This window comes from Stomoxys calcitrans, chromosome 2 (assembly GCF_963082655.1).
Source record: "Stomoxys calcitrans chromosome 2, idStoCalc2.1, whole genome shotgun sequence".
Taxonomy (NCBI): Eukaryota; Metazoa; Arthropoda; class Insecta; order Diptera; family Muscidae; genus Stomoxys; species Stomoxys calcitrans.
Genome location: NC_081553.1, coordinates 154,171,564 through 154,185,435, shown reverse-complemented (window position 1 = coordinate 154,185,435; position 13,872 = coordinate 154,171,564). Strand labels below are relative to the sequence as shown.

Here is a 13,872-nt window from a genome sequence, read left to right as displayed (position 1 = left end):
CCCTCACGACTGCTTTCTTAAAAATGCTGACAGCTTGCTGACTGACCATTACTCAAATAAAAAAACAAAATATAGTCTCACAACCTTTGTCAAATGGAAGAAATACAAGAGAAAAACAAAATAAACGATTAATTTTTTTGTGTAGGTGCTTTTTACAATGGATAACGCTTTTTTATTTGTTTTTGAAAAAACAAAATGTGTTAAATAAATGTTTATAATGTGAACATAAATTCAAGAATGTACGAGTTTGACATATTTCGGCCGAAAATGACAAAACAAGTTGGGTCAAATATTTGACTAATCTGATCGTACCCCAAATGAAAATCTGTGGACATTTGACAAAATAACATATCTCGAAAATACCAATTTTACAGGAGAGCAAAAAACACATAAAATATGTTTAAAATTTTTTGTGCATCAATTTCAGCAACCATGGACTGCTTACAGGATAAAGTAGTCTTTGAAGCTTTTTTTACACCAGGATTCAAAACTGCAGCTCTAGGTAAGGTTAGTTTGAAAAAAGGGTGCGGATATTTATCCGCCAATGCCATAATGGATACACACCTAAGCCAGTAATTGGCTTGTTGTGCGTTCTAAATACTAAAAAGTAACCTCGTAAAAGAACATCTATGTTAGGAATTCCTTGCTTCTTACAAAATCCCTAATTGTTTTCCATACCACTCTCCTAAGTTGGTCGTGTCTGGTATTGTGTCCCACCTAACCACCTTTGTCTGCTAGGCGCGAAATTGGTTCATGTCAGGTATTATATCCTCACCTAAGTACCGGTGTCTGTTAGCCGCGAAAATCGGGCAATGACTTAAGAAATGCTATAATTTGCCGCACAGATTTTGCATCAGTAAGCTCGTAGTCCTATGTGCCCCGTTATGATACCGAAATCTGTACGACCCCCTTCTTACTTTCTTTCAGTAATAGCCTCGTCTTCTCACGATCCGGATCTCCCCATAGAATTTTCGTAACGAAAGGCTTCGAGTTTACCAAGTTTATTGACGGCAGTCCTCTGGCCTTTACTACCAATTCATCTGCTTTTTCTTCCCCCTTACTCCGCTAAGACCCGGCACCCAAACGATTCGGATTGTGCCTTCCTCAGAGAAGGCGTTAATCTACTTCTTCATGACCTTACCGTCCAGGTTGTTATTGCCCTGATGGTCAGTTTACTGTCCGTAAAGATGTTCACATCCGACGCACCACACCACCTCACGCATTCTGTGATCGTTCGGACCTCTGTCTACAGGATGGAATTATGGTCAGGCAGTCTAAAGCAAATCTCACCCACGCCCACTCTGTGCTCTAGCTTTGGTCTACCTGCATAGCATCTTCCAGGTGGCAATACCAGAGTTACATCAATCCAAGACTGTACCTCTGGCAGTAGTGTCTCGCACTCGACCTCAAATGTCATTTCAGGTATCCAATCGGAAACCTGTTGTAATCCATCCGGGTTTCCTATCGTCGCCTTGATTATACCACGATGGTATGACATGCTCCTTTCCTATGTCCCATAGCCTTAAGTCTCATACCCGCAATGACTGTCTCACACTTAATCAATTGAGGAAACGAGATTTCAATCTTTTCTGTGTTAACATTGATAACCTTAGGTCCAGCCCAGTCATATGTCATATGCATGACCCTTTCGGCCCTTATGCATAGCTGGTTCGGATCCTTACCCCTTAGAGTTTTTAAAAAAGAAACATAAAATTCAGAAAAATGCATGAAATCTTTTTTTGAATCGATAGTACGTTCAATAAAATTTATTATTTGAAGATTATTTCATGCAAATGTTGAGCGTGACTGCTCCTCAAATGAAATGGAAATATAACATCAGGTCAGGGCGACTAGTAGTCGTACTCCCGTTGACATTGCCGTCAATGCCATTTATGCTTGGACAATGTTAATTATCTTGCCCCAGCCTTCTTCTGAGTAGTCTTCCGAATTTTAGCCAGTTGGTTTTTAACTTATTCCGGAAGCTTATCGGATCGGCTTGGCCGTGCTGTTCTAAACCTAATGTAGCGATGGTCAGAGAAGGGATGCTCTATGGAGACCCTCCAATCCTGAACCTCATCGATTAGATTTTAGGAACATATTGTCACATCTAAACTTTCCTCCGTAATCCTATTACCAAAGATGGCGGCAATACCGGTTATTAAGTGTTATTAGGTCGCTCGTATTAAAGAATTCTGCCAGGGCTTGGCCCCGCTTATTAGTGTTAATACTTTCACACGAAATGAGATGAGAGTCTGTTTTGCCTTCAACCCAGCCGTTGCAGATCCGACATGGGTGGCGGTGTAAGGGAGTTGAAAGGCAAATGAGTGATGGCAGGTATGCTCCACCGTCTCCCTACCTCACCACTGTTGCATCCGACGTTGACAACTCTGGCGAATATATAAGATATACATTTTTATGACGAATGACGCATGTCCTCGAACGAGTATCAGCGTTTGCGTTTATTTGGACAGTCAGCGATGGTCTGGATGGTATTAAGTCAACTTTCACTGCACGGCATGATGTCTCAATATGAGGATCTTTGCCTATCCTAATATTCCCAATCTAGAAAATGACAGCCTTGGACCCGTAGTTCGCTCGCTATGCCTTCAATCTTAGCCAAACTTATCATGGAGACTTGATTAATGCCAACCACAAGGAGAGTTCCTTCCTTCTCCTCCTGTGGAAGTCCTTCCACTTCTCTGCGACCAAACCTTGGTTTTGCTTGCCTAAGAACTCAACGTGCGTTCCGTCGCGAATTTGCTGTCCCATCTCTTGATGAAGACTGTTGCCTTTGTGAGCTGTTAGATGACCATTTTTTTTTCACGCGGAGAGCTTTGCGCCCCAGCGAGTGTGGATACTTCCGACGAATTTCTTCACATAACCTATATATTCTGCTGACACAAAGCGCAGTGTTAAGATGTCCCCTCTATAATCGCAGCTCATCATTTGTATGGGTGGACCCTCTTCAGAGTTCCACACAATCCAACCAGATGCACTGCCGACATTGGTGACTACATAAGTCATCTCATCTCTGCTATTCTTCCTTGAGACTCTGACGTAAGGGGCGGTTCCTTATCTTTTTCAGCGACCATCTTCCCCTTCCGTGATGTCTGTGTCGCCCGTTTGGAAGTCGCAGTCCTCCATGAAGACTCAGGGGCTGTGCACTCTTTCTATGTTCCTGTTCTGACTTTGTCTTCCATCGCAGGACACTATCTGGATTTTCCATTGCGGGAGGGCTGGCATGGTCTTCCAAGAATACTTGAAAGCGGGGAGCTCGTTTTCTTCTTCAGCATTTTAGCAGTGTTATGCTCTTCAGGAGATCTGATTATTTTTCCAGCCTCCGTAGAAGTGCTTTGAAAGTCAGTTCTATCCCTTCCAGAAACTGCAGTTTCGCCCTATTGCGCTGCCGGTGCATACTGCTCTGCTTCCTTCGTTCGTCGTGCCTTGGATTGCTTTCTCGGTTTTCTTGTGAGCTTAGCGAAGCCCTCGCTCACTTCTGCCGTTATTCCTCCGTCCTCATCTGTCGATTCGGCGGCAACGACTGTGTTATTAACACTGTCGATGTTTGAATCGGAAACCTTTACTTAAAGGCTGGGGAAACCTTTACTTAAAGGCTGGGGACGAACTGTACATCCCTCTGGTTTATCCGTCGCTTCCTTATAAATTTGTCCGACGACTGGTTGCGCACTTAAAGCATTTTTCTTTGAGGAGCGAAATGAAAACATGTCCGCTGCACTCAACAGTCCTTTTTTATTATTTTCCTAATAAGTTATTGGTTGATTGTGGGTACTTTTTCAGGCGGCGGACTTTATTTCATGAGTAACGCACTCAGGAGGACGCCACCGTAGCGCAGAGGTTAGGTCTGAGCTAAGATCATATCCATTTCAGTAATTATTTTAAGCAGTGCAAATCGATTGGGCCTGGCTGTTTATTTGTATCAGATGGGTTGTTGTTTGGCGGGAACCCAAAGCGTACTTCAATATTTGTATACCCTACACCACTACTATCGTACAGGGTATTATAACTTAGTGACATCCAGAAGGAAGAGAGATAGACCCATTGATAAGCATACCGATCGACTCAGAATCACTTTCTGATTCGATTTAGAAATGTCCGTCTGTCTGTCCATGTTAATTTGTGTACAAAGTATAAGTCGCAATTTTCATCCGATCGCCTTAAAATTTTGCACAAGCGTTTTCTTGGGCCTAGAGTTGAAGCCTATTGAAATTGGATAAAATCGGTTCAGATTTGGATATAGCTGCCATATATTTGTTCGTTCGATTTGGACTAAAATTGTAATTATATCGTCATTTCTGAACAGGTTCGCACTAAATTATAAACGAGGGAATCTCTTAAAAGTCTCGATAATATTGGTGAGTTTTATAGAAATCGATTCAAATTTAGATATAGATAAAGATATTTTGCACGAGGGAATCTCTAATAAGTCTCGACATTATTAGTGTATTTCGTAGAAATCGGTTCAGATTAAGTGTTAGCTCCCATAAATATGTTCGTCCCATTTTGACTAGTATTGCAATTATTTGGTCATTTGCCGATTCCCGCGAAGACTGGCACAAAGTCCCATATGACTTCCGGTATTGCTATTGAATTTAATAGAAATCAGTTCAGATTTAGATATAGCTCCTATACATATTTTTTTATCCGATTTTGAATAATACTCAATAATTTATGAATTTGTCAATATTCGGCAATATTTAATTTCACAATTCGGCAATATTAAGTTTCTCGTGACAGATGAATTTCATAGAAATTTGAATCTCCCGATTTTCACTTTTAAGGGCTTTGCTAACGCATTTATCAATCGATCTTCTAAATAATTTGCACAACGATTTACTGTATGGCTCCTACAATATGTACGGATTTTGATTGAAATTATACATATCACATATAAACAATTTTTAAATTCGACGACTTAGCCTGCATATCCGATGTGGTGTGGGGAGTCAAAAGATCGGCTTCGCCCGACTTTAGCCCGTCCTTACTTGTTTTGAAATTGCATATAAGAAAAGCTCGTCTCGAAAGAGAAACAAACGAAAAAGTTAAATCAAATTAGTTGCCCGATTTTCAAGCGATTCAAAAAAGTCCGTTAAACAAAACAACTTATTTCATTGTATGCCTCGAATTTTTTCAAAGAGTGCTTTTAGCAAAACAACATAGTTCAATTTATTTCCACTTTTATATTGAATGTCTTTACTTACTTTAATTGGCTATGACAGAATATTTTTTCCACTAGCCGAACGTAGAATAGCGTTCCAAGCGCCTCGATCTTCTGCGCTCATTCTAAAATCTCTGACACTAAGTTTCGAGGTGTCTCTCACAACTTGATCTTTCCATCGGGCTTTTGGTCTTCCCGATTTGCGTGTACCACCGTGTTTGCTTTCAAAAGACTTCTTTGCTGGAGCCTCTTCATCCATTCTGACAACATGACCTAGCCAACGCAGCCGTTGTATTTTGATGCGTGTAACTATGCTATCGTCGTCATACAGCTCATATAGCTCTTGGTTCATACGTCGCCTATATTCTCCGTTGACGCAAACTGGTCCATATATTTTACGAAGAATCTTTCCCTCAAATACTCAAAAGCACTGCCTCATCTGCTTTCACAAGTACCCATGCTTCAGAACCATATAACAGCACGGGTAGTATCATTGTCTTGTAAAGTATAGTCTTCGTCTGTCGAGAGGTGGCATTGTTTTTAAACTGCTTACTTAGTCCAAAGTAGCATCTGTTTGCCAGTATTATTCTTCGCTTAATCTCAAAACTGGTGTAATTCGTTTCGGTTACGGCGGTGCCGATGTAGATAATGTTACTGACTGTCTCAAAGTTGTGGTTCCCAACTTTCTCCATTTCTTTATCTGCTCGGATGTGCAAGGCTTTTTGGAAGCTGAAACCATCCATTTCGTCTTATCTCCCTTTACAGCCAGACCCATTTATACTGACTCTCTTTCGATTCTTTCAAAGGCTGCAGTTACTACTTTCAGTGACCGACCTTTGATATCGATATCGTCGGCATCGGCGAGTAGCATGTGTTCTCTTGTGATATCTATTCACATCTGCATCTGGTATAATCTTTTCCAGCATGATGTTAAAGAGATCACACGATAGGCTGTCTCCTTGTCTGAAACCTCGTCTGGTATTAAATGATTCGGAGAGATTCTTTTCCATTCTTACTGAGAAACGCGTATCAGCAAGTGTCATCCTGTAGAGTCTATTAATTTTGCGGGGATACCAAACACAGACATGGCTTGAAATACCTTTGAACGTAAAGGAGTACCGAAGGCGGCTTTATAGTCAACAAAGGGATGGTAGGTGTTGATTTGTCCTTCTCGGGTCTTTTCCAGGATTTGGCGCAATGTGAATATCTGGTCCAGGGTGGATTTACCTGGTCTAAAGCCGCATTGTAGGGCCCAATTATCTCATTGACTTTAAGTTTTAATCTTTCACACAGTACGCTCGGGAGTATCTTGTATGCAATGGGGAGGAGTCTTATTCCTCTGTAGTTGGCACATTCCGTCTTGTCTCCTTTCTTGTGTCCACCAAAGCCATCGATTTGATATTTAATTCTTTGGTAGAATTTCCGGACTTCATTCTGAGACCTGTACAGCTCAATTCGCTCACACTCACGTCCTTCCATTTTCTTTTTCTTTCTGCGGAATAGACGTTTCTCCTCTCTCCTTTTCTCCCAATACCTCTCCTTCATCTGGCGCGTTGCTACAGATTGCAGGGTTGTTCTATATGGTCATGTGGCTTTGTGAATATTTTTATGTTGAAATCTGGTGCTACTAACAACCATGTTTTTTGTCGCGGCGAAATCTATCATCCTCAACCCATTAATGGACGTTAATTCGTGGAGGCTAATCTTTCCGACTGTTGGACCAAAAATGTCTTCCTTCCCTATCTTCGCATTAAAATCTCCCAGAACGATTTTAATATCATGGGTGGGGCAGCGGTCATATTCTCTCTCTAGCCGCTCGTAGAAAATATCATGGTCTGCTCGTCGTTGTCTTCTGTCGGGGCATGGGCACAAATAAGGCTGATGTTGAAGAATTTGGCTTTGATGCGAATTGTGGCTAGCCTCTCATCCACCGTAATAAAGCTGGAGACAAGGTGTTTCAGTCTCCGACTAACCACAAATCCACAGCCAAATTCATGCCTCGTGTTATGGCAGCTATGTATAGTTCGTCACCGTTTGGTGTTATTGTGACGCCATTCCCAGTCCATCGCACTTCTTGTAAGGCGGTAATATCTGCCTTGTACTTCTCTAATACATCCGTCAGCGCGTATACTGCACATTCTTTATAAAGAGTGCGGACATTCCAGGTGCAGATCCGCAAATCATGGTCCTTTTTTCGTTTGCGTGGATCGTCAAAGTTGGAGGTGGTCCGTTTATACTATTCCTTTGTTTCTCATAGTAGTTCTCCGTTTTCCGGGGGCGGGTTACTGGCCCAGCGCCCCAACCGCATGGGTTTTGTGGGATTACACATGTATCCCTCGTTGTGGCGAGCCGCTTGCTCCCAAGATCCGACGCTCGCCGCCAGCCGCCCCTAACCTGGGAACACACGCTGATGTTAGTCATTGGTTATTTGAAAGCGTCAATAACTCGCCTTGTCATCTCGAGTATCATTTGCACTCAGTATTTAATTAAGAGCCAGTGCCACCTGACTCCTCACTGAGACTCTCCTCTCGAATTGAATGTCAGTTTCACCAAAAAAACAAAAACATAATTCGACATAGAATGCGCTAATTTCTTGCTTAAAATAAATTTGACAAAACGATATATATAAATAAACAATATATTATTCTTTTTTTTTATAAACGATTAGTGCTGGAATCTTGAGATATAGCGCAAAAAGGCTCAAAGACTACTTTATCTTATTACCAGTCTATATTTGCCTAAATTGATTCACAAAAAGTTGTGTACGCTATTTTGTGTGTTTTTTTTCGCTCTCCCGTAAAATTCGTATTTTCGAGATATATATGTATGTCGTTTTTTTTAAAAGAAAGTAAATGCATTTTTAATAAAACTTAGAATGAACTTTAATCAAATATACTTTTTTATTAAAGCAAGCTAAAAGTAACAGCTGATAACTGACAGAAGAAAGAATGCAATTACAAAATCACAAGCTGTGAAAAAATTTGTCAATTACTTTTTGGGCAACCCAATAGTATAATAATTCCCTTCAGCAAAAAATGTTTTTCAAGTGAATTATTGAAGTTTGAAGGAAAATTTTAGAAAATTATTTTAAAGCTCATTCCTTTATGTTTAAAAAATTAAAATTTAGTGTTTTACTGGAAATGGTAATCAAAACTTATGGAAATAATTTGCATTTGTTTGTACTTCTTGCGTAATATGTTAGGCCGGGCCGAATCTTGAGTACCCCCACGTAGGTTAGATTAGAGTGACGCTCGGTTATAGACTCACTTAGACAATTTTAAGTCCATTGTGATACCCAAGTTGCGACAGACCAAGGCCTCTGGTGGGAATCGAACCCACGATCCCCGCACTGGCAATTGGAGCGCGCTATGAACTCGGCGATTGCTTCCCACGTAATTAAGTGAAAACTAAGGCTTATAGATGTTCAAGACGACAAATACGGGGATCGGCTAATATGGAGCTATATCTATTATGGGTCTGTCTGCGTGGGATGTTGTACTGCACAAGTGTACTTCACGAACAAAATGTCAGTCAAAACAGATGGAAATTGAGGCTTCGAAGTCTATTTCTAAACGCTTAAAAAATCAAACCAGGGGCCTATGTATGGATGTTGGAAGTCATAATAAAACATCACGCGCTCTAGATGATGAGGAATTGTGATAGGTTTATATGTTGTTTATGTATGATTAGGTATATCTAAACGTACCCATCTTCGAAAGACAGACGTACATGATTTAATCGACTTGGAATGCCAAGGGGTTCCAATTTTTCTATACGTTACACAAGAAATGAAGAAGTTAATATTCCCCCATCCTATGGAGCAGAGTATAAAATCTTTAAAATTAATATATAACTAAACTTCATTTATTCGACATCACACTTAATCTGTAATAACATACTTATGTATATGTTTTCGTTTTGTAATTTCAGTTGAAGACAAAACCATACCAAATATTGTCGAACGAAAGTCGGAGCACAATAAAAAAATGATTGCTTCATTTCTCGAATCCGAACGCGCTTTTTCCGGTAGGTCTAGTGAATATTTATGGGCAAAATCGCCAAATACGGAAGAAATTGCAGAGATACATAGAGACTTTGTCCAAGCAGAGCGAAGCTGTGCCAACAGGCCAGGAAAAATAGCGAATGGAGACCCTAATTCTTCAGAAACTGAAACTGACGATAGTCTTAAATTAAAATATGAAAAATTGGACGGTCTGGACAACTCCATAGCGAAAATGCAACAGCGCAAAGAGTCTACACATAAAATTTCGAGCAAATTTGAATATAGGAAGTATACCTTCGAAGATTCGTCGGTGGACTCTGTTATTTACTTCGAAAATAACGTGGATACTGATGAAGAAGGCATTATCGTTGGAAAAATGGAGTCAAATGATTCACGCGAAAGTTCGGCACAAAGCGATATAATTCTCTGTGAAGATGGTGGTGAAAATTTAAATTTTGAGAATCAAAACGACTCTTACAATGAATTGTCTATTAGAGGCTTATTGAAACGGGTGCATACAATTGCAACGGACTCAGATATAAAAAATCTCATGAAGAGCGTCACAATAGATGATTCCGTTAGATATATTGAGCCAGCTGACGACCAATTGACTAGCGAAAACTTTTTTTTGGATGATGATACTTCTGAAAATATTCGACGCAAAATGATGGCCTATTCCCTTTCCGAAGCGGACTCTGATTGCTTCGATAAAAGTGAAGTTAATAACGCCATCGATGACAAAACACGTACGTTGGATTCCTTCAATGTACGCACAGCTTTGATAGACAATGGTGATACATCAACCGAAACAGAATCTACAATAGTATCAGCAGTAACTAAAATCCAGGCAGGTGCCAGAGGTTATTTGGCAAGAAAGCGTTTGGGTCGTACCAGCGATTGCAAATCCACTGTGATTCTTAATGAAAGTGGAGCTTCCTTCGGCAATGCTGCAATTAGTGAATCTCTGGAATATCTACTACAGGAAACTGCTGCAAAACGAATTCAAATGTTTTACAGAAATTATCGAGAAAAACATGGAAAGTTTAATACTGTTCACCCTCCGAAAAGAGTCTCACTTTCAACAACAAGTGCCGAGAGTTCATTGGCTCAAAAACGATCCATGTTGCAAAGAGGCGATGCTTTGCGTAACAATTCTACGCCAGATGAGGGTAATAGTTCCAGCAATGACAGCGAAAATTGTGTTTCCGTTAATGCTAGAGATGTAAACCAGCATAGCATATCAAAAGGTAATTAAAAAGGATTTTTTTTAATATTCCCAGGTTGAAACAATTGCATAACGGCATACCTTATTGTGGTTTATCTCCTGTTTAAATTAAGATAGACAAATTGATTAACTATATATGACTACCTTTAATATACGAACATATTTGTTTTATATTTTATCTGCATTTGGAAGTAACCGTTAAGTGGAGCGAACGTGTTAACGTTTCGCTTCTCAAAAAATATCTGTGCCTCGGAATAGGTACTACATATTATACAAAAATTTTACAGCCATTCAGAGGCTAGCTGAACCGGACCCGCTCCCCTGTGACATCTTTTACTTTATATGAAACAAAATTATTCTTTGTATATTTATTTTCGACAATTAAAGAGCTTATAGTCAAATGCCATGCTACGAAAATAGTATATGTATATTGCTTGACTAAAAATATAACAATATAAATTCCTTTATCTAAATCCCTTATGGTCTTTATTGGTCCCTAAATTTGCTCGGCGGCTTTAGGGTTTGGAAGTTAGTTTGGATGTTAGATGTACTTCATTCGTGCTCTACTCCCAAATGTCTTTCATTTGAGTCCCATATTGCCAAGATCGGTAAATACGTATGTCCGATTTAGCGGTTTTTTCGGAGATGAGATTGTCCCCCAGACACTTAGCTCTGAAAAAATATCAGCATCGTGCTCTACTCTAATATACCATACCATTTATTTAAACCCCATATTGCCATTGGTTTAAGGAGTCACCCCAACACTTGGCCCCAAAATTTTTTTATCAAATTCGTTTTCTAATCTCAAATACCTTTCATTTAGAGCCACATATTGTCCACTGTTTTAAGGAGTCACCCCAACACTTGGCCCCAAAATTGGTTATCAAATTCGTTTTCTAATCTCAAATACCTTTCATTTAGAGCCACGTATTGCCCATTGTTTTTTTGGGAATGGGGTGGTCCCTCAAAATAAATCAGCATCGTGCTCTACTCCCAAATAGCATTTTTTATTTAAACCCTTTATTGATATTGGCATCGAAATTGCATATCAATTTTGTTTTCTAATCTCAAATACCTTTCATTTAAATTGTGGGGTATCGGTCCTAAAAACTATCAATATCTCTTATCTCTTAAAGAGAGTGGAGCTTGATTCGTGTTCTACTCTTAAACACCTCTTAATTGAACCCCAAATTGCAAATACGTCCTATTGAGGTGTTGAGGTGTTGTTATGGGTGGGTGGCCCCATAGACACTTTTCCTTAATATTGATATCCGATTCGTGCTTTACTCCCAAAGACCTTGCATTTGAGCCTCATATTGGTATGGTCGTAAATTTGTCGTGTTTGGAGGTGTTTTTGGGAAGGAGCAGCCCCAAACACATGGTCGCACATTTAAATACCAAATATGTACTCTACACTCTATCCCTTTGGGAAAGGGATGGACCCCAGAAACTTGGTCCCACATTTCAATATCAGATTCGTATTTTACTCGCAAATACGTTTCATTTGAGTCCCATATTATCATGGTCGCTAGATACGTCCGATATAGGGATGTTTAGGGGGTTGGGGTGGTCCCCCAAACACTTGGTCCGACAATTGGCTATCGGATAAGTTTTCTAATCTTAAATACCTTTCATTTGAGTCCCATATTGTAGTGATTGGTCTTTATATATATTTGGTAGGTTTTGGGTGATTTTCCATTGTTTTAATGGGTCAACTAACCTATTGGACTTAAAGCACCACCTAGATTTTTGGACACAAATTTAATGTCATATTCGTAATCTGCTCTTAAATGCCTTTCATTTGAGTTTCATGAAGCTATGATCGAGTAATATTTCCATTTGACGATCTTACCGGGAATCAATTACCTGGACCATCAATTACTTGAACCTCATTTTTTAAGTCATATTCGTAGTCTACTCCCGAATACTTTTCATTTCAGTCCTATATTGACATGTACGTCCAATATGTCTGTTTGGAGCCGATTTGGGCTTGGGCGACCCCTTGGATACTTGAACCCAAGTTTTTATACCATATTCGTATTCTTCTCTCCAATATTTTTCATTCGATACCCATGTTGTCCCTATCGGTCTAACGAGACCCGTAGCCCAGGATAGCAAAAAACACATAAAATAGCATACAAAACTTTTTGTTAATGAACTTAAGGAAATGTGGAAAGCTAATTAGATAAAGTAGTCCTAGAAGCTTTTTTTACTCCAGGTTTCCAAATTCCAGCACTAACCGGTTTTGAAAAAATTTAAAAATAATATGTTGTCTTGTCACATTTATTTTAAGCAACAAAGATGAAATAAGTGCATCCATCCTATATCGAATAACGTGTTTTTTTGCGTGAAACTGACATTCAATAAAAAGTGGGAATATATCGAAATATGTTGTTTTGTCAAAAGCACTAGTTAAAAAAAATAGGGCCGTACATTGAAATAAGTTATGTCAAAAGGACTTTTTTGAATCTTTTGAAAAACGGACAGCTAAATTGATTTATGTTCTTTTGTCATATGCAATTTCACAAAAAAGTGTAGATGTGTTGATTTGACCTATTAGATAACTCTGGAACCTGAAATGGTAGAAAGACCCTGGTAAGACAGAAAGAAATGCCTTCAAGAGATACGTTTATAACGAAAATCCTGGAAAATTGTCTTATTTCGAAACAAGTTGTTTTCTCAAATGCCCACAGTTATATATATTTTTTTAATTATATTACGTTCACAAATAATTCTCATTTCACATTTTCCTCATTCCAGCAAATATTTCTGATGCAGCAAAACGCGCCAAGCACATCGAAAACAACAAAATGAAATGGATCGCCATGAGACAAAACTCAATGCCAGTGCAAATAGACTCGGAAGTTTTCCGTGTCATACCGAAGCATATGCGTAAAAAAACCAAAAGTGCAGAAATTGGCAAGGGACATCGGAAGCGCCCTTTTTGCTACGATTAATGACCTTATGGGTTACCAACATGGAGGCATACGAGACGAAATTGCAGTTACACAAGCCCACTCTCCATACCGATATTGTAATTTTAATATGCCTGTTAATCGATTCCAAAACATTTGATACCCACTCGCCTTCTGTTGTTCCAAGAAGCACGTCCATATTTGAGCTCAAAAGGATATAAGCACATTATATTTTAATTCTTTTAAATAAATTAGATAACTTATGTGTTCGGTAACATACACTTACTTCAGTGGTGGCCAAAATGAAAATGAAACAAGTAAAAGCGTGCTAAGTTCGGCCGGGCCGAATCTTATATACCCTCTACCATGGAGCGCATTTGTCGAGTTCTTTTCCCGACATCTCTTCTTAGGCAAAAAATGATATAAGAAAAGATTTGCTCTGCTATAAGAGCGATATCAAGATATGATCCGGTTTAGACCACAATTAAATTATATGTTGGAGACCTGTGTAAAATGTCAGCCAATTCGAATAAGAATTGCGACCTTTGGGGGC

The 13,872-nt window shown here is 39.3% G+C and overlaps 1 protein-coding gene across 1 annotated transcript in view; it reads left to right on the top strand.

The window, feature by feature from the left end:
• Window positions 1-13,604, top strand: part of LOC106094160 (uncharacterized) — a 129,013-nt gene extending 115,409 nt beyond the window's left edge. Inside the window, exons 21-22 of the mRNA XM_059361659.1 lie at window positions 9,107-10,426; window positions 13,165-13,604. Coding sequence (XP_059217642.1) covers window positions 9,107-10,426; window positions 13,165-13,361 — 1,517 coding nt within the window. The 3' untranslated portion in view covers window positions 13,362-13,604. The remainder of the gene's footprint in view (window positions 1-9,106; window positions 10,427-13,164) is intronic.
• Window positions 13,605-13,872: the final 268 nt, after the last annotated feature.